The 21203-nt window shown below is 45.7% G+C and overlaps 1 protein-coding gene across 1 annotated transcript in view; it reads left to right on the top strand.

Moving 5' to 3' along the window:
* Positions 1-21203, top strand: part of LOC115459632 (cilia- and flagella-associated protein 65-like) — a 221962-nt gene that overhangs the window by 154116 nt on the left and 46643 nt on the right. Inside the window, exons 27-29 of the mRNA XM_030189437.1 lie at positions 2157-2294; positions 15755-15817; positions 20108-20322. Of these exons, the coding sequence (XP_030045297.1) occupies positions 2157-2294; positions 15755-15817; positions 20108-20322 (416 nt within the window). The remainder of the gene's footprint in view (positions 1-2156; positions 2295-15754; positions 15818-20107; positions 20323-21203) is intronic.

Here is a 21203-nt window from a genome sequence, read left to right as displayed (position 1 = left end):
ATCAGGGACACAATAAGGAACTGGAGCTAGGCAGAGCAGATACAGCAGCAAGGAACTAAAGTTAAAGACAGACAAGGCAAAAATAAACCAAAGAAACTAAAGCTAAGGACACACAAAGCAGATACTAGCAGAGCTAGAGCAGAACAAACACTCTCAGACAAAAGCACATCTGAAGACCTCTGTTGCAAAGGCAAAGCTTGAAAGTTCCCAGGTGCTTAATAAGGCAATTACAGGTGATGTCACTGGTGAGGCTTGACAGCAGAACCACCGGGGCAAGTCTGGAAAGCTGGAACATCAGGACCGGAATGGAACCTGGAAGACATCTGGGAAACAGGAAAAAACAGTCCACAGCAACTACAGGACCCGGTCACCCGGAGGCAAGGTGAGTGTAGGCATGGAATAAAGTCACAGTCGTGACACAGAGTGCTTTGCTCCTCTGCTGCTGTGACCTGCTTCTCCCTGAAACCTTGTTCGTATTCTCCGAGTCTAGCTTGGGGTTCCTTGTCTACCAAGCATTGCTTCGGACTCCTTTTGTTCCTTTGCAGAATGCTTCACTTAGGAACTTACAAGCAGTGTTCTTGGTCGTCAATTCGTTGGCACTCAGAGTGTCTGAATTTTTAATGCAGCCATTCCGAGCTGTTTTTTTCTGCAATTTGCTGAGTCTGGAGTGGACTTGCTTTCGGTTCCTTCTTTCTTTTCCGGCTGTGGTTTAGCTTTTCTTTTTCAGCCTCTCTTTCTTCCCTTCTTTCGGGAGGGGGATTTTCACATGGAGTACATGGCGCTTCGTCTCCTGGATGATCAGATTGCTCTCCGGTATTTGCAGATGTTGCATGTTTTTCAGCATTCAGATCTTCTTTTTGTCTTTGTCGCTGGTTCTTGCTGTGGGACGGCAGCCTCTGGTCTGATCTGATTTTTTGCTCGTTGGATTGCAGATAATTTGTGGATTTTCTGGAAAGGTTGCATTCCGCCGGTGGCATTCCAGGCTCATTTCACGAGTTTGCTATCTACTTCTTGGGCGGAACGGGTGTGCCTAGTGGTTAGGGTGGTGGACTTTGGTCCTGAGGAACTGAGTTCGATTCCCGGCACAGGCAGCTCCTTGTGACTCTGGGCAAGTCACTTAACCTTCCATTGCCTACCGCATTGAGCCTGCCATGAGTGGGAAAGCGCGGGGTACAAATGTAACAAAACAAAAAAAATTCAGATGCTGCCTTTGCAGCAGCGGTTCTGTCTCGGGGAGCGGCGACTTCCCACCCTACTTAGGGATTGCTTTGGTACATCCCACCAGTTCTTGGATTAATCTGCTGCATACTCTAAGGAAGGTAAAATTATTCCTTTACTTCTGATAATTTTCTTTCCTTTAGTAGCAGCAGATGAATCCAGGATCCCGCCCTTTGTCAGCCACGCTTGTTTTGCCTATCTGTTCTTGTTCTGGTCTTTAGTTTCCAAAAAAAAAAGGAGAAGAGGAAAGAGAACAGAAACCACTGAAGAGGACTCCATCGCAGTCGTGGTTTCTCTTAAGTCAGACTGACAAGTTTCTGTTTTGTATGGTTGGTGAGGAAGGCTTCCTGGTTTCTTGTCTGATTCTGCTTGGTGATGAGACATGTACTGAGGTGAAGCAGGAGCTTGGCCATCTGGTATCACTGCCTTCAGCTTTGTAATCTCTATCTCTACCTGCTGGTAGATGGACACAACCCACCAGTTCTTGGATTCATCTACTGCTACTAAAGGAAAGAAAATTATCAGCAGGTAAGGCATAATTTTACCATATGAAGCATTTTGAGAGTGTGGGTGTAGTTGTAGGAAGTGAGTACATAGCAAGTATAACAATGGTGTATTTGTATATATGTGTAGTATGTTTGTGTAGCATGTGCATGAACTCTCTATGTACACGCAAGAGCACCCAGGAGTCCTGAAACAAATCAGGGGAAACTGCTGTATTATGTGTGATTATATTAATCTGGCCTCAACAGTTTGTCGCTGTTTATGTAGCCTATACATTCTTGAAAGATCTGCCTGGAGCTGAAAATTGATTTGGTTGATTCTGTGCATACAGCATTAGACAAGAATAGAAAACATTTGATAGCGGACAGACACGGATGGGGGTGAAAAGGCCTTCCATCATCCTGCTGTTTCTTAGCCTGCTTTCCCTTTCTCAGATTTTCATGCAGGAGGCTCTGACTCGCTATGAACAGGAGCTGCAGGAGTGGGAGAAGGAGAAAGACCGGCAGGAAGTGGAATTCACCATCACAGAGCAAAATCCAAATGCAGACGAGATCCCAAACGAAGTGGTAAAGGTCTCTGAGATGGACATAATTGGGAACCTATGCTGGGGCCTTCTGTAATTAACCCTAATCTGACCAACTGGGGTCCCATGTTGGGCTATAACAAATAATCAGGTGGCATTTCAGCAATTTCTTGCCTAGTTACCACTCACTGTAACATTATTATTAGAACGCATTTTGAGGCAGAAATATTTTTAAATATAATTTTATTTCTGTTGGGATCCCTACATACCCCATATTGCTATTTGAATTAAAAAGCATTTATTATAATATCTTTGAGTTTTACCTGTGCTGTTGGTCACTTATTGCGCAGTCTTCATGATTAATTGTCACGCTTCACACAAAACACTCAGGTCACTTCACTGGCTTCTACTACTACTACTACTTAGCATTTCTATAGCGCTGCTAGGGTTACGCAGCGCTGTACAATTTTAAACAAGGGGAAGGACAGTCCCTACTTAAGAGAGCTTACAATCTAAAGGTAGTAAAACTATGTAGTCAGTGTAGGTATCATGAATGGGGAAGGTGATTAGGCGCCAAAAGCAAGGGAGAAGAGATGGGCTTTGAGTAAGGACTTGAAAATGGGCAGGGAGGGCGCATGGCGTATGGGTTCGGGAAGTCTGTTCCAGGCATAAGGTGATGCAGGGCAGAAGGGGCGGAGTCTGGAGTTAGCGGTGGTGGAGAAGGGTACAGATAGGAGTGATTTGTCTTGAGAGCGGAGGTTACGGGTGGGGACATACGGGGAAAGGAGGGTGGAGAGGTAATGGGGGGCTGCAGATTAAGTGCACTTGAAGGTCAATAGGAGAAGCTTGAACTGTATACGGTAGCGGATCGGGAGCCAGTGAAGCGACTTGAGGAGAGGGGTGATATGAGAGTATCGGTTCACGCGGTAGATAAGACGTGCGGCGGAATTTTGGACAGATTGGAGGGGGGATAGGTGGCTAAGCGGGAGACCAGCGAGGAGAAGGTTGCAATAGTCAAGACGAGAGGTAACGAGTGAGTGGACGAGGGTTCGGGTGGTCTGTTCAGAGAGGAATGGGCGAATTTTGCTAATATTATAGAGGAAGAAACGACAGGTCTTAGCTGTCTGCTGGATATGGGCAGAGAAGGAGAGGGAGGAGTCGAAAATGACTCCGAGATTGCGGGCTGAGGAGACGGGGAGGATGAGGGCGTTGTCAACAGAGACAGAAAGTGGGGGAAGAGGAGAGGAGGGTTTGGGTGGAAAGACAAGGAGCTCAGTCTTTGCCATGTTCAGTTTCAGATGTCGGTTGGACATCCAGGCAGCGATATCTGAAAGGCAGGCCGAAACTTTGGCCTGGGTTTCGACTGTGGTGTCGGGAGTGGAGAGGTAAAGCTGGGTGTCATCGGCATAGAGATGGTACTGGAAACCATGTGATGAGATCAGCGAGCCCAGGGAAGAGGTGTATATCGAGAAAAGAAGCGGTCCAAGGACAGATCCTTGAGGAACTCCAACAGAGAATGGGACGGGGGTGGAAGAAGAGCCATTAGAAAATACTCTGAAGGTGCGTTGGGAAAGATACGAGGAGAACCAGGAGAGGACGGAACCCTGGAACCCGAATGAGGACAGGGTGTCAAGAAGTAAATTATGATTAACGGTGTCAAAGGCGGCAGATAGGTCGAGGAGGATGAGGATGGAATAGTGACCTTTGGATTTGGCAAGGAACAGGTCATTGCAGACTTTAGAGAGTGCTGTTTCTGTCGAGTGTAGTGGGCGAAAGCCGGATTGAAGCAGATCAAGGACGGCCTGAGAGGAGAGGAAATCAAGGCAGTGGCTGTGGACAGCGCATTCAAGTAATTTGGAGAGGAAGGGTAGAAGGGAGATGGGGCGGTAATTGGAGGGACAGGTGGGATCAAGTGATGGTTTTTTGAGAAGTGGTGTGACTACAGCGTGCTTGAAGGTGTCAGGGACAGTAGCAGTGGAGAGAGAGAGGTTGAGGATGTGACAGATTGAGGGGTTAACTGTAGGAGAGATGTTGGTAAGCAGATTGGTGGGAATGGGATCAGAGGAACAGGTGGTGCACTTAGAGGAAGAAAGAAGGCGAGCAGTTTCCTTTTTGGTGATCTCAGGGAAGGAGGAGAAGGAGGTTATGTTAGGTTGGTTGAGGGAGTGGGTTAAGAAGTCACAGGGAGGAGAAGGCTTGGAAGTGAATTCAAGGTTTATCTTCTGCACTTTATCGCGGAAGTAGTCAGCTAGTGTTTGGGGAGAGATTGAGGGGGGGGTGGGAGCGGAGGGCACCTTGAGTAGGGAGTTGAGGGTGGCGAAGAGGCGACGAGGGTTGGAGCTGAGAGAATTGGTTAATTGAGAATAATATTCCTGTTTGGCAAGGAATAGGGAGGACTGGAAGGAGGATAGCATGAATTTGTAATGGGTGAAATCTGACAGGGTGCGAGATTTCCTCCATAGTCGTTGAGCAGATCGGGTGCAGGAGCGAAGGTAACGGATGCAAGGGGTTAACCAGGGCTGAGTGGGGCGAGCGACGGATGGAGCTAGGGTATCCAGAGTGGTGGAGAGAATTTCATTGTAGGTAGAGACAGCCATGTCGACAGATTCGGAAGACGAGATGGAAGGGAAGAGATTGGAGATGTGAGAGGATAGGGTAGGGGGGTCGACAGCTTGGAGATTCCTGAAGGCAGTGGTTATAGTTGGACGAGGTTGAGGCTTCCAGTCAGATACCGCATACAGTTCAAGCTTCTCCTTCTTACCTACAAATGCACTCAGTCTGCAGCCCCTCATTACCTCTCTACCCTCATTTCCCTTATGTTCCCGCCCGTAACCTCCGCTCACAGGACAAATCCCTCCTCTCAGTACCCTTCTCCACCACCGCCAACTCCAGGCTCCGCTCATTCTGCCTCGCCTTACCCTATGCTTGGAATCAACTTCCTGAGCCCTTACGCCAAGCCCCCTCTCTACCCATCTTCAAATCCTTGCTCAAAGCCCACCTCTTCAGTGTTGCTTTCGGCACCTAACCTTTATACCTCTCAGGAAATGTAGACTGCCCCTATTTGACTGACTATACATTTGTCCTTTAGATTGTAAGCTCCTTTGAGCAGGGACTGTCCTTCTATGTTAAATTGTACAGCGCTGCGTAACCCTAGTAGCGCTTTAGAAATGTCAAGTAGTAGTAGTATAGTGAGCCCTTGGGCCACTGCCGAGGGACGGCAGCGGCAGGAGGAACACTCACCCCACACCAGCACAGGCAGAGCTGACGTACCTGGATTTGGCAAGGTCTCTTAGGCAGGCAGCAAGACGAAGCAGAAGTCAGGTCCAGGCAAAAGTTCAAAAGGCAGGCGGCAAACAAAAGCAAAATCAGGTCCAGGCAGAAGTCTCTATGCAGGCGGCAAGCAAAAGCAGTAGTCAGTGTTGCCAGGTGGGCGGTTTTACCGCCCAATTGGGCGGTTTTCCGCGACCCGCCGCGGGAAATTTTTGCCCGCGGCGGGTTGCGGTTTTTTGGGCGGTTTTTTAAGCTTCCGGGCGGCTTTTTGGGCGGCTTTTTGATTTTTTTCGGCCGCGGGGGGCGGGGTTAGTGACGTTTTTGGGCGGGGTTAGTGACGTTTTGGGCGGGGCCGATGACGTGGGAGGCGGGGCCGATGACGTGGGAGGCGGGGCCGATGACGGGGAGGCGGGGCTGATGACGGGGAGGCGGGCCCGATGACGTGGGAGGCGGGGCTGATGACGGGGAGGCGGGCCCGATGACGTGGGAGGCGGGGCCGGTGACGGCGGGGGCGGGGCCGGTGACGGGGGGGGGGGGGGTGTCAGGGGCGGGGTTTGTGTTTGGGCGGGTTTTGGGCTGGTTTCTGGCCCGGATTGGGCTGGAAAAAAAAATTCTACCTGGCAACCCTGGCAGTAGTCAGGTCCAGACAAAAGTTCAAAAGGCAGGCAGCGAGCAAAAGCAAAGTCAGATCCAGGCAAAAGTTCCAAAGGCAGGCGGCAAGCAAAGTCTAAGTCCAAGTCCAGGCAAAGTTCTAAAAGCAGAATACTGAGGGTAGCAAAGGGAGCGCAGCAACAAACACTCGCAGAAGAAACACCTCTGAAGACCTCTGTTGCAAGGCAAACTAGGGAAGCTTCCAGGAGGTTAATAAAGGCCAACAGCCAGGGAGTACACCAGGTACGGAAACAGCTCAGTTCCAAAAAGTCTCAAGACCAACTAGCAGGCTAGAAAATCCGGACCGGACCGGCATGACTTCTGAAACTGGGAAAGCCACAAACAGACAGTCCATTGCACCCACCAGGTCTGACCACTAGAGGGCGAGCTGAGAGCATGCCACTGAGGCAGAGACATAACATTAATATGGGAAGAAAAGTTAGGTTTAATGCTGCAGATGCTCTAAAGCGCATTTTGCGAAGAGAGTAGTGACAGTATGAGTGACAGAGTTCTAGCACAAAATATGAAGTCCAGCTTCCAGTTTGACATTATTTTGTTTCAGTTGGTTTGATTTGAATATCAGCTTTTTCCGTGTGGGTGCCCACTTATGTAATAGTGATCATCACACAATATGGTTTGATATAAGGGCGAAGGCGGAATGCGGATGCACAAAACTCAAAGTACTCGCAACAAAAGGATCACGGAAAAGGTTATCGGATTACATTCAAAGAAGCAAAGAGGGAAATACGGTTAGTGAAAACACAAGCGGAAGAAAAAATGGCTAAAGATGTAGAGAGGTGACTAGACCTTTTTCAGATATATTGGAGAAAGGAGAAAAGATTGAAATGGAATTGCAAGACTGAAAGATAATGAGAATGGCTATGTGGAGAGTGATGAGAATAAAGTGAATGTGCTAAACAGTTACTTCTCTTCGGTGTTCACGGAGGAAAATCCTAGAGAAGGACTGCGGTTGGCTGCCGAGGGAATATCTGAGAATGGAGTGGATATTGCACCATTTATGTAAGAAAGAATTTAGAAACAGCTTGAGAATTTGAAGGTGGACAAAGCTATGTGGCCAGATGGGATACATCCCAGGATACTGAGGAAGCTCAGAGAAGTCCTGGCGGGACCTCTTAAAGATTTATTTAATAGATCTTTAAAGACGGAAGAGGTTCCGCGGGATTGGAGACAAGTGGATGTGGTCCCTCTTCACAAAAGTGGAGACAAGGAAGAAGTGGGAAACTACAGACCGTTAAGTCTCACATTGGTGGTAGGAAAAATTAATGGAGTCACTGCTGAAAGAAAGGATAGTTAACTCTCTTGAAGCCAACAGGTTACAGGATCTGAGGCAACATGGCTTTACCAAAGGAAAATCCTGCTAAATGAATCTCATTGACTTCTTCGACTGGGTGACCAAAGAACTGGATGAGGGACGTGCGCTAGATGTAATCTACTTGGATTTCAGCAAAGCCTTTGATATGGTCACCCACAGAAGACTTGTGAATAAGCTGAGAGGGCTGAACTTAGGACCAAAAGTGGTGAACTGGATAGGAAACTGGTTGACCAACAGGTGACAGAGGGTGGTGGTAAATGGAATCCGCTCGGAGGAAAGGAAGGTGAGCAGTGGAGTTCCTCAGGGGTCGGTGCTTGGGCCAATTCTGTTTAATATATTTGTCAGAGATATTGCTGAAGGGTTAGAAGGAAAGGTTTGCCTTTTTGCGGATGGCATGAAAATAGTCAATAGAGTGGAGGGAGTGGAAACAATGAGAAGGGATCTCCAAACATTAGAAGAATGGTTGAGGGTCTGGAGGTTAAAATTTGATGCCAAGAAGTGCAGAGTGATGCACTTGGGGTGCAGAAACCCAAAAGAAAGATACCAATTAGGAGGGGAGAGATTAGTAAGCTTGACTCAGGAGAGAGACCTTGGGGTGATGGTGTCCGAGGATCTGAAGGTGAAGAAACAATGCAACAAGGCGGTGGCCATGGCCAGAAGGCTGCTAGGCTACATAAAGAAGCGTATAACCAGAAGAAGAAATGAAGTGTTGATGTCTCTCTACAAGTCATTGGTGAAGCCCCACTTGGAGTATTGTGTTCAGTTTTGGAGGCCATATCTTGCTAAATATGTAAAAAGGCTGGAAGCGGTGCAAAGAAAAGCTACGAAAATGTTATGGGATTTGCATTGTAAACTGTACAAGGAGAGACTTGCCGACCTGAACGTGTATACCTTGGGGGAAAGGAGAAACAGGGGTGACATGATACAGATGTTCAAATATTTGAAAGGTATTAATCTGCAAACAAACCTTTTCTGAAGACAGGAAGGCGGTAATTGAGGATGAAAAAGGGCAGACTCAGGAGTAATCTCAGGAAGTATTTTTTCATGGATAGGGTGGTGGATACATGGAATGCCCTCCCGCGAGAGGTGGTGGAGATGAAAACGGTAATGGAATTCAAACTTGTATGGGATAAACACAAAGGAATCCTGTTTAGAAGGAATGGATCTATGGAATCTTAGCAGAGATTGGGTGGCATCACCAGTAATTGGGAAGCAAAACACCAGTGCTGGGCAGACTTCTATGGTCTATGCCCTGATCATAACTGAATAGATATGGATGGGCTGAGTGTAAATTTTAAGGGGCTTCGATGTTAGCTTCAGAACTTTTAGTTCAAGAAAAGTGCTGGGCAGATTTCTACGGTCTGTACCCTGTAAATGGCAAGCAGAAATCAAACTCGGGTATACATATAAAGTATTGCATATCATGTATAATGAGTTTATCTTGTTGGGCAGACTGGATGGATCGTATGGATCTTTATCTGCCGTCATTTACTATGTTACTTAAAGCAGATTACAGAAAGACACTAGATCACAAAGAGGGGCATAATCGAAAGGGACACCCAAATTTTGCTGAGGATGTCCTCGCAAAACATCCCAGTGGAGGGGCGGGGAAACCTGTATTATGGAAACAAGATGGATATCCATCTTTCGTTTCGATAATACGGTCAGGGACGCCCAAATCTTGATATTTAGGTCGTCCTTAGAGATGGTCGTCCCTAGACTTGTCATTTCTGATTTTCGGCGATAATGGAAACCAAGGACGCCCATCTCAGAAACAACCAAATGCAAGCCCTTTGGTCATGGGAGGAGCCAGTATTCGTAGTCCCCCTGATATGCCAGGACACCAACCGGGCACCCTAGGGGGGCACTGCATTGGACTTCACAAATTGCACCCAGGAACATAGCTCCCTTACTTTGTGTGCTGAGCCCCCCAAAACCCACTACCCACAACTGTACACCACTACCATAGCCCTTTTGAGTGAAGGGGGTATCTAGATGTGGGTACAGTGGGTTTTGGAGGGCTCACATTTACCAGCACAAGTGTAACAGGTGGGGGGGGGGGGGGGGATGGGCCTGGGTCCGCCTGCCTGAAGTGCACTGCACCCACTAAAACTGCTCCAGGGACCTGCATACTGCTGTGATGGACCTGAGTATGACATTTGAGGCTGGCACAAAATATTTTTAAAGATGTTTTTTGAGGGTGGGAGGGGGTTTGTGACCACTGGGGGAGTAAGGGGAGGTGATCCCCGATTCTCTCTGGTGTTCATCTGGTCAGTTCGGGCACTTTTCTGTGCCTTGGTTGTAAGAAAAACAGGACCAGGTAAAGTTGTCCAAGTGCTCGTCAGGGACGCCCTTTTTTTCCATTATGGGTCGAGGACGTCCATGTGTTAGGCACGCCCAAGTCCCGCCTCCAACACGCCCCCATGAACTTTGGTCATCCCCGCGACGGAAAGCAGTTGGGGATGCCCAAAATCGGCTTTTGATTATACCGATTTGGGCAACCCTGTGAGAAGGACGCCCATCTTCCGATTTGTGTCGAAAGATGGGCGTCCTTCTCTTTCGAAAATGAGCCTGAAAGTGTCTAGGATGTAACATTTTCAAAATGTATAACAGAATTAGAACAAACTATTTCCTTTCCATGTATTGAGAAAACAATAACGTCTTTAGGCCTTTCTTAAAATGTATCATAAGATGATAAAGACCATAATTTTGTAGATAAAAATTTCCAGAATTTAGCCGCCTGATACGCGAACAAGCATATAAAACGTTTCTTCCCAAAGGTGTCTTTATGGCTCGGAAAATCAAACAGAAGAGAATTTTGAGTATTATATAATTTGCTTCCTTATATGTACAGTAGAAATTAAATATTGTGAACTAATCTATGAGCAATTTTCCATAACATACATACTAATCCCGGTGTTCTAGTATCACCTTAGTTAGGTAAGGTTATTAGCACATTTTAAGTATTCTGTGTTTTACATTGGTTGGCAAGATAACTATTAGTGTATATGGAATTGTCATTGGGTTTTTTGAGAAGATATGTCTTAGTTCATTTCTTATATAAAAAGATGTGTTACAGTTAGAGGTTGTGTTGTGTCATTCCAGAATGATTAGAGCATATTTTACTCATAGAATTTCCTGAAGAGGTAGGTCTTTAAGCAGTGCCGTAGTGAGGGTGCCTGACACCCGGGGCGGATCGCTGCTGCGCACCCCCCCCCCCCGGGTGCAGGGCACGGCGCACCCCCCCCCTCCGGAGCGCACCCCCCCCCCGAAATGCACCCTTACCTTACAGTGGAGGGCAGGCGGGAGGGCCGGTCCGCCCCCAGTGCACGTCACTGGGAGCTGCGTCGGCTCTGCTGCTTCCCTGCTTTCTCTGCCCCAGAACAGGAAGTAACCTGTTCCAGGGCAGAAAGAGCAGGGAACCAGCGAGCTGACACCCCCCCAGCGGCGTGCACCCGGGGCGGACCACCCCACCGCCCCCCCCTTCCTACGCCACTGTCTTTAAGTCTTTTCTGAACTGGAGGTAGTTTGTGATGCTTCTTATGGAATGGAATGGAAATGGGACTCGATATACCGCCTTTCTGTGGTATTTTGCAACTACATTCAAAGTGGTTTACATATATACAGGTACTTATTTTGTACCTGGGGCAATAGAGGGTTAAGTGACTTGCCCACAGTCACAAGGAGCTGCAGTGGGAATCGAACCCAGTTTCCCAAGATCAAAGTCCACTGCACTAACCACTAGGCTACTCCTCCACTATGACTATGGGAATTGAGTTCCACCATTTTGAGCCCAGGTAGCTAAATCCTGCCGTATAGGTGGACTTGTATAGTACGTTTTTGCAGTTGGGCAGGTGAACTAGTAAGTAACCTCTGGTTCCTGGGTTTGCATTTCTTGGTAATAGTTTGATCATGTCTAGCATGTAGTCCGGTGACATGCCAAATAGTATTTTGAAGATGATTGTTCTGTTTTTGAAAAATAGTCTGGCATGGATTAATGAGACAAAGCCAACATGGATTTAGTGAAGGGAAATCTTGCCTCACCAATCTATTATATTTCTTTGAAGGGGTGAACAAACATGTGGATAAAGGTGAGCCAGTCAGTATTGTGTATCTGGATTTTCAAAAGGTGTTTGACAAAGTGCCTCATGAAAGATTCCAGAGGAAATTGGAGAGTCATGGGATAGGAGGCAGTGTCCTATTGTGGATTAAAAACTGGTTAAATGATAGAAAACAGAGAGTAGGGTTAAACAGTAGTATTCTCAATGGAGAAGGGTAGATAGTGTATAAAGTGTATAAAATAATGAGTGGAATGGATCGGGTGGATGTGAAGCGACTGTTCACGCTATCCAAAAATACTAGGACTAGAGGGCATGAGTTGAAGCTACAGTGTGGTAAATTTAAAACGAATCGGAGAAAAGTTTTCTTCACCCAACGTGTAATTAGACTCTGGAATTCATTGCCGGAGAACGTGGTACGGGCGGTTAGCTTGACGGAGTTTAAAAAGGGGTTAGATAGATTCCTAAAGGACAAGTCCATAGACCGCTATTAAATGGACTGGAAAAATTCCTCATTTTTAGGTATAACTTGTCTGGAATGTTTTTACGTTTGGGGAGCGTGCCAGGTGCCCTTGACCTGGATTGGCCACTGTCGGTGACAGGATGCTGGGCTAGATGGACCTTTGGTCTTTCCCAGTATGGCACTACTTATGTACTTATGTACTTATGTAGTGGGGTTCCCCAGGGGTCTGTGCTGGGACTGCTGCTTTTTAACATATTTATAAATGATCTAGAGATGGAAGTAACTAGTTAGGTAATTACATTTGCTGATGACACAAAGTTATTCAAAGTTGTTAAATCGCAAGAGGATTGTGAAAAATTACAAGAGAACCTTACGAGATTGGGAGACTGGGCATCTAAATGGCAGATGACGTTTAATGTAAGCAAGTGCAAAGCGATGCATATGGGAAACAGGAACCCGAATTATAGCTATGTAATGTAAGGTTCCACATCAGGAGTCACTGACCAGGAAAGGGATCTAGGCGTCATCATTAATGATATGTTGAAACCCTCTGCTCAGTGTTCGGCAGCGGCTAAGAAAGCCAATAGATGTTAGGTATTATTAGGAAAGGAATGGAAAACAAAAATGAGGATGTTATAATGCTTTGTATCACTCCGTGGTGCGACCACACCTTGAATATTGTGTTCAATTCTGGTCACCACATCTCAAAAAAGATATGGTGGAATTAGAAAAGGTACAGAGAAGGGTGACGAAAATGATAAAGAGGATGGGACGAGTTCCCTATGAGGAAAGGCTAAAGCAGCTAGGGCTCTTCAGCTTGGAGAACAGACGGCTGAGAGGAGATATGATAGAGGTCTATAAAATAATGAGTGGAGTGGAGTGGAATGGGTAGACGTGAATCGCTTGTTTACTCTTTCCAAAAATACTAGGACTAGGGGGCACGAAATAAAGCTACAAAGTAGTAAATTTAAAATGAATTGGAGAATATTTATCTTCACTCAATGTGTAATTAAGTTCTGGAATTCGTTGCCAGAGAATATAGTAAAAGCAGTTTGCTTAGCAGAGTTTAAAAAAGGTTTGGATGGCTTCCTAAAGGAAAAGTCTCTAGACCATTATTAAAATGGATGGGGAAAATCCACTGCTTATTTTTAGGATAAGCAGCATAAAATGTATTGTACTTTTTTAGGATCTTGCCAGGTACCAGGCTGCTACTGCTCCAGTTATTCCTATGTTGTCGAGCAAGGTCATTAGTATTGTGTGATCTACTAAGTCGAAGGCGCTTGACATATCAAATTGTAGTAGTAGTGTTGACTGGCCTTGGCTTATTATTCTGAATTTTGTGATCAGGGTGGTTATGACTGTTTCAGTGCTATAGCATGGTCTGAAGCCTGATTGAGAGCTGTGAAACTCCGAGAAGTGCATTAAGTATTCCATTAATTGGTGTGCTACTAGTCCCTCCATTGTTTTGGTCAGCAGTGGTTGGTATCATATCTGGATATTCATTGCTGACTGTGGAGTTTAAATATTAACTGCGTCGTATATAGTGAAAATTTACATGTGGGCTATACTACTGAATATTAGCCTACACCTTCTTTGAAGTGTAAGGGTGTAGTTATCAATGAGGGCTACTGTTAAGACATGCTATTTTCATTGACTATATCATAACAAAACTCTGTAAGCCACATTGAGCCTGCAAATAGGTGGGAAAATGTGGGATACAAATGCAATAAATAAATAACTTCCCCTTTTAATTAAAGAAATAAAAAGAAATGTCTAGAAATGGACATCACAGCTGTATGTAATAAAAGTGAATCCAGTATAGGACAATCAAGCCTTTGTGACATCACTAATGAGGTTGGCACTTATTGGTGAAATGAGACATTATGAGATCATAATATCAGCGCTGGTTAAATCACTGCTATATGTAATAAAAGTGAGTCTAGTACAGGGCCATCAAGCCATTGTGACATCACTGATGAGGTCGGCTCCTAGGCATTGGTGGAATGAGGCATTATGACATTACAATTTCGGCTCTAGTTGCCAGAAACTGAAACTCTTCACACTAAGGGGGGAAATTATCAATGTGGGTTACTGTTAAGCAGGGGCATAGCCAGACTTCGGCGGGAGGGGGGTCCAGAGCCTGAGGTGAGGGGACACATTTTAGCCCCCCCCCCCCGGCACCCCTCTCCCGTCCCTTTCGATCCCCCCTTCTGCCGCCGCCAACCCTCCCTCACCACTGCCAGGTACCTTTGCTGGTGGGGGTCCTCAACCCCCACCAGCTGAAGTCCCCATCAGCGCCGGTCTCCGAGTCCCGCACATTCGCTGATCTGGATTCTGTTTCTGTGAGTCCTGCACGTTCCTACATGCAGGACGTCAGGACTCACAGAAACAGAATCCAGATCAGCAGCGCGCCGGAGACCGGCACTGAAGAGGACTTTTTGCTGGCGGGGGTCCAGCAGCAGGGGAGGGTTGGCAGCGGGAGGGGGGGGGGGTCGAATGTGGCGGGGGAGGGTCGGCGGTGGGGGGGATGAAAGCAGGGGGCCAGGGCTAAATCTGCGGGGGCCCATGCCCCCATGGCCCCACCTAGTTACGCCCCTGCTGTTAAGATGTGTTATCACTATTTTAGCACAGATCCCATTTTATGCATTGAGAACTAGTTACTAATAACTGGGGTTAATACTAAAATAGCACACCTTAACAGTCGTCCACATTGATAACTTCCCCCCCTAAATGTCCTTTTGAGGAACTTTGTGGCAGAAAGAGTTGCAGAATTAGTGGGTTTATGCTCCAGTGTAGCCCTGTGCATATCAGTGAAATTGGCTCTTCCCCCTCTGTCACATTAGATGTTAATCCTTAACAGGACATCTTGTGTAATGGGAATACTGTCAGTTTCATACCCCTCGATATTCAAAACTATTTAACTGGCCAGGAACGGCTCCTGGCCAGTTAAATAGCGTTTAAGCACCTAACTGCGGATATGTACCAGGACATAACCGGTTATCTGCTGCTTAATATCCTGACTAGTGGCTAGCTGCTAACTGACTATAGCACATGACATAGCCGGTTAGGCACAGATATTCATTGTCAAACCGGCTATGTTGAGCAGTCAGAATAGGCTGCTTAAATAGCAGGCCTTCTTTGACCGCTAAAAAGTTAACCGGTTAGTGCCAAATATTGGCATATATGGTTAATTTTTTAGAGACCAAAATAAACCTGGATATTCAATGCCGGTCACCTGATATGACCTGGCAGTGATTATCTGGGTTTAACGTCAGCAGCAGACAGTAAACGCGCTGCCTTCGGCCAACTGAATATCGGGCCCATAGTGGTTATGCTATAATTTTATTTTCCAAGGCACAGTGGAGGGGCAGTTTGCCTGTATGTTAGATTCTGACAATGAGATGTACGTTTTTGACGTTTGTCAGCTCACTGGTACAGAAAAGGTGAATTTGCTGCACTAGTGAAGCAGTGGGTGACAGTAGTTGTCACTGGTGATCTAGAAGTGAAGGGTGTGGGCAGATGGCAGCTTTTCTGAGGTGTGAGCTCTAAAGTTTGGAAAAATGGGGGTCTCAGCGTGCTTTAATAGGCAGTGGTAGCTAATGGAGCACCTTTGTGATAAGGGGAGAAAATGATACTTATAAACCTACACAGTGGTGGGACTGACGAGGAAAGAAAATAAGATCCTCAATTGATTCTGTAAATAATGAACAACTTAATATTTCTTCTAAATATAGGACCTCTCAAAGCTGGCAGGGACTGGGAAATCCAATGAAGTATCTGAGATCAGAAAATATAAGGTAAAATATAGCCCCCCCCCCCCCCCCCCCCCGCACCACCACACTTCCTTATCTCTGTTCCCTGCCCTGTGACCCCTCCACATCTCCTACCTCTCCTCCTGATGGGTGGAAGAAAGCACATGTTTTTTGTTTTCAAAAAACCTGAAATTGGTGGGCTCTGACCCTTCCAAATGTGAAACCATGACTGCTGTCCTTCTTGGTGGATTCTGGGTGTTTTGTCATAGGTATGACAAGCTGCTTTGAACACAGAGGTGCTGCAGTACTCTTAAAGAAAATGATTCCCAAAGGGATTTAGTCTAGTAAAGAGTATTCCTTCAGGCAGATTGTCCTGTTAGAAAATGATCTCCTCACAGGCATCACCTAGGTTAGAAAGAGACATTCCCAGGAGTGTAGTAAAGCTGAGAGAGTAAACAGTCTATGTACATTTGCATCTAAAATGTACAGAACCTATTTTATCTCCAATGTGCTGCCTGTACAGATAGTAGGGACTCCTTAAGCCATGAGCTGTCAGGGTAGTTTCTGTTAGAAAACCGACTACAATGTATTTTTATTTATTGGGATTTATTAACCGCCTTTAGGAAGAGATTCACCCAAGGCGATGTACAGTAGGTACACTTTAACATAAAACTTACAATTTTCTTAACAGCATAACAATAATAAAATAAACATAAATACAATAAATGAGGTAAACTTGAAAACAGTATATTGAAACCTAATGATAGAACCACTGTGAAATAGTGTCAAAAACATTCACATTTAACAGCATTGGAACTGAAATACCAGAGATATAATACGATGTTAGCATAATACTACTACTATTTAACATTTCTAGAGCGCTACAAAGTGTACGCAGCGCTGTACAGACACAGAAGAAAGACAGTCCCTGCTCAAAGAGCTTACAATCTAAATAGACAAAAAGTAAAGCATTTAATATTTAAGCAGTCAAGCACAAGAGAACAGTCACAGAAGGACTGAAGATGTTGAAGGGTGGTCAGTGTGATTAGGTGTAACTCTGGTTGGAGTAGTGGGAGAAGGTGATAGAAGAATAGAAATGGGTGAGGTAAAAGTAATGAGTGGGTTGATAGGGAGGTTATATAAGACATGTCACTCTAGGGGTGGGTGCGTAGAGGGGTAGGGTGGGTGGGACTAAGTCTAAAGCAGGAGAAGGTATTCTCTGCAGCCTATCTGTGAGATGGAAAATGCTCTCTGAAGCTGCTGCTATAAGTTGTTAGTTTTCTCTCTCTATATATAATGATACACGTAATAAGCAGCATTAGAACATTCAACTAAAATTAGATATGATGCTAAAGATTTTCTACAATACAGCTTAAAGCAAAAAAGCACCAAGAGCCTTCAGAAACGGGACACAGTTCCTTTAATAAACAATTTTCCAATAAAGACCCGACACAGGCCATGTTTCGGTGCACAGCACCTGTGTCAGGGGTCACGTACGGTCTATAGTTAAATGAGTGTGGTGACCAAACCTCTTGTTAATGAGAGCAAAAGAATTTATGATCAATTAAAAGGTCACTCCACGTATCAGGAACAGGGAGTCCCTTCTCTCCTTAGATAAGAAACAAACCAACAATACAGCTAACCAGATATATAGATGGGGACAAGATGTGTGGTACAGAGTGAGTTGGATTAATTTAATGATTAGTTAAACTTAATTTATTGTATAGTTAAGCAAGCGATAAGGAACTGATATAAGTTACAGTGTGTGAAGGATGCTAGTCCAGGTGCAGAGTGAGTGTATAGTCAGTCACCCTGCGTATTAAAGGCTTGGGAGAAAAGCCAGGCTTTCACCTGCTTCCTGAAGTAGAGGTAGTCTCAAGTTAGATGTAGCCCATCAGGGAGTAAATTTCAGAGCGTGAGGGCTACTCCTGAGAAGGCTCATTGGCAGGTATCACATTGTACAATTTCTTTTGACTTGGGTACAGATAGTGATGATCATTGAGAGGACCTTACAGATCTTAAAGGTGTGTAAAGGGCTAACTTATTATTTAAGTACTCTGGCCCATTTTGTCTGAGGACCTTGAAAATCAAACATAGAGTTTTAAATTTAGCCCTGTAAGGTACTGGTTGACAATGTAGCTTTTGCATGTATATACAAACAGAAATCCTTGCATACCTAGCAAAAATGTGACCTGCTCCAAATTTCCCCCAAACCCTTGAATTCTATATAAGGTGCGGTGAGGCGCCCAATTTGCATGGGTACCTTAATTGAGTAACAAGCCAATCAGTGATGATAATTGGCCAGTAACAACCAATTGTCAGCACTAAATGGCAATAATTGGAATTAACATGCATATCTTTTTAGGCGTATTCTAAAAAGAGGTGCGTGTAAATTCAAACATGTGTACCTGAAAAGGGAGCATGACCATGGGAGGAGTGTGGGCGTGTGAGGGGTGTTACTCAAATTTATGCGCATGGTTATAGAATTCGGGGGAACATGCCTACATTTAGGTTTGGGTATTCATACCAGGTTTTCAGTGGTATAAATGACCATGTCTAAATGTAGGCGCGTTCCCCGGTCCTATGTGCTGTTCTATAAACCACGCTTAACTTTAGGTGCAGTTTATAGAATAGCGCTATTTTTGGATGCAACTATTTTTTATACACTATTTACAGATCTGGCCCCAAATGTGCAAGAAACACAGAGTAGCCCAATGGCAGTGCTATGAGACAGGAGATGCTGGTTTTTTGCTTTTGAGATTGGCACAGCTCCTAAGAGATCTGTAACCTGCAACTCCTAGTGTCAAGGTGGTCACTAATGGTTAAACTATAGAAGAGAAGGAGGGGGGGGGGGGGGGGGGGGAAGAATAAGAAAATACCAACAAAAGTAGTGCAAGGAATGAAGGTACTTACCACAATGAACTCTGGCAAACCCAGGGGCATTTGGTTGATGCCAGGGGCCTCCAACTTCAGGCTTCAGGGGTCCAGGGCTGTTTTTGAGGGGGTACTGAGTACCGGCACCTTTTCCGTTTTCTGCTAAAATTGACCCAGAGACCCTCAGTTTTAAAATGAAAGAGCTCAGGCTCTATACACCAATTCTGTCTTATCATAGGTTCTGTGACTGTTTGCAGGGGGCTGCCTGGCTGTTGTGGGGTGGGTCTCACAGTGATCACCCCACCCCACCTTGCATTTGAGTACCGGCACCTTTTTTTGCTAGATAAAAAAACACACTGCAGGGGTCGCACAGGTTAGGTTTTTTTCACGGAGAGAGTGGTGGATGCTTGGAATGCCCTCCCACGGGAGGTGGTGGAAATGAAAACGGTAACGGAATTCAAACATGCGTGGGATAAGCATAAAGGAATCCTGTTCAGAAGGAATGGATCCTCAGGAGCTTAGTCAAGATTGGGAGGCGGGGCTGGTGGTTGGGAGGCGGGGATAGTGCTGGGCAGACTTATACGGTCTGTGCCAGAGCCGGTGATGGGAAGCGGGACTGGTGGTTGGGAGGCGGGGGTAGTGCTGGGCAGACTTATATGGTCTGTGCCAGAGCCAGTGGTTGGGAGGCGGGGCTGGTGGTTGGGAGGCGGGGATAGTGCTGGGCAGACTTATACGGTCTGTGCCAGAGCCGGTGATGGGAAGCGGGACTGGTGGTTGGGAGGTGGGGGTAGTGCTGGGCAGACTTATATGGTCTGTGCCAGAGCCAGTGGTTGGGAGGCGGGGATAGTGCTGGGCAGACTTATACGGTCTGTGCCCTGAAGAGCACAGGTACAAATCAAAGTAGGGTATACACAAAAAGTAGCAAATATGAGTTATCTTGTTGGGCAGACTGGATGGACCATGCAGGTTTTTTTCTGCCGTCATCTACTATGTTACTATGTTTTCAGGATGTTCTTATTGAATATGCATGAGACTGATTTGCATACGGTGAAGGTAGTATGCACGCAGATCTATTTCAATGGGACTATCCAGAAAACCTGACTTGTTTGTAGCCCTTGATGACTGATCCTGGAAACCCCTAGTGTAGGCTAAAGAGATCCTGGAATCTTCTTCCGGGTTTCAGATGCAAATTTTCTTTAAGTTTGATAGAACACAATAATGCTTGGAGCAAATGTCCTGATATCATACTTCTGCCATCATCATAATGGCACAACTGATACTGGATGGCAGGTATCTCTGTTTAAAGTGATGCAACCATTGTAGCCAGCTATACAGACCCATGGATTCTGCACTGGTGGCGGTGGGGGGAGGGAGGATTGGCCCTATTTGTTGTGATGGATCTGTGTACAACCAAGCTCTTATCTGATAGCAACTATTAAACAAATATTATCTCACCCACAGACTCTTCCTCCCATCAAAACCATCAGGGTCAGCAGACCACCAGCCAGTCATAATCAGATGCGACACAGGATGAGGAAAGGATCCTACAGGATGTGGATAAGACCAAGACCTCCCAATCCCTTTCCACTCCACCTTGGGGTGACAGCCAGATCTCATCCCATTGATGAATTCCTCAACGGTTTCCAGGGAGACTTCCCCAGACACTTCATTTACCAGTAAGAGAAGGAAGATGCACTGCTTAGGTTTAACATTTCCCACATGGAGCAAACACCCAGCAGTGAGATGCAGTGGCAGAACTATGTGTGAGGAATCTCAGGGGGTGCACCGTACTGGTGAAGCTTATAAGTTTTCCTCTTTCCTGCTGTAGTGATCATGTTTATGGTTTATTCAAGGCTTAATATACCGCTCTTTATAGCCATACAGTTATCACATTGGATTTAAATTTTAGATGTATAATTCATCTTTTCCAGATCCATATTCAAGGCAAGTTACAATCAGATACACAATTTATTACCTTGCCTAAGAGGGCTTATAATCTAAATTGTACCTAAAGCAGTGGCGGGTTAAGGGACTTACCCAGAGTCACAAATACTTGAAGTAAGAGAAGTAGAAAGACAGTGGATCACAATCCTGCATAATACCAGGTTTAAGAAATGCAATTGCAGCTGGAAACATGCACTCGCTGTGTTACAAAGTCTGGGACCAGACCATGACATTGCCAGTTGTGCTATAATGTCTCCACATGTCAGAAAACAGGAACTACAGGATTCAAGAGCTGCCCACTTCAAGAATAGTCTTCACCTTATTTAAGTCAGATATCTTGCTAAAAGTAAGTTCACCCCTACACAGGAGTCAACTTTTCAAAATGACTGGGGGTACTAAACTCAATGGAACTTACCCCTTCCTGGACACAGTGAAGGCGTTTGTTCAATATTGGGGGTGCTCAAGCACCCACAGAGCTGGCGTCCATGCATCTCTTAAGAAGGCTCATAAATTGTGCCCTTTAGAAGGTTACAGGAGTAGTGTCATAAACAGGACACACTCTTAACCTGAAGAACATGAAAAATCCCGTTCCTTTTACTCAGTACAAAAGGAA

Source organism: Microcaecilia unicolor, unplaced genomic scaffold (genome assembly GCF_901765095.1).
Source record: "Microcaecilia unicolor unplaced genomic scaffold, aMicUni1.1, whole genome shotgun sequence".
Taxonomy (NCBI): domain Eukaryota; kingdom Metazoa; phylum Chordata; class Amphibia; order Gymnophiona; family Siphonopidae; genus Microcaecilia; species Microcaecilia unicolor.
This window is presented reverse-complemented; position numbering and strand designations above follow the sequence as displayed.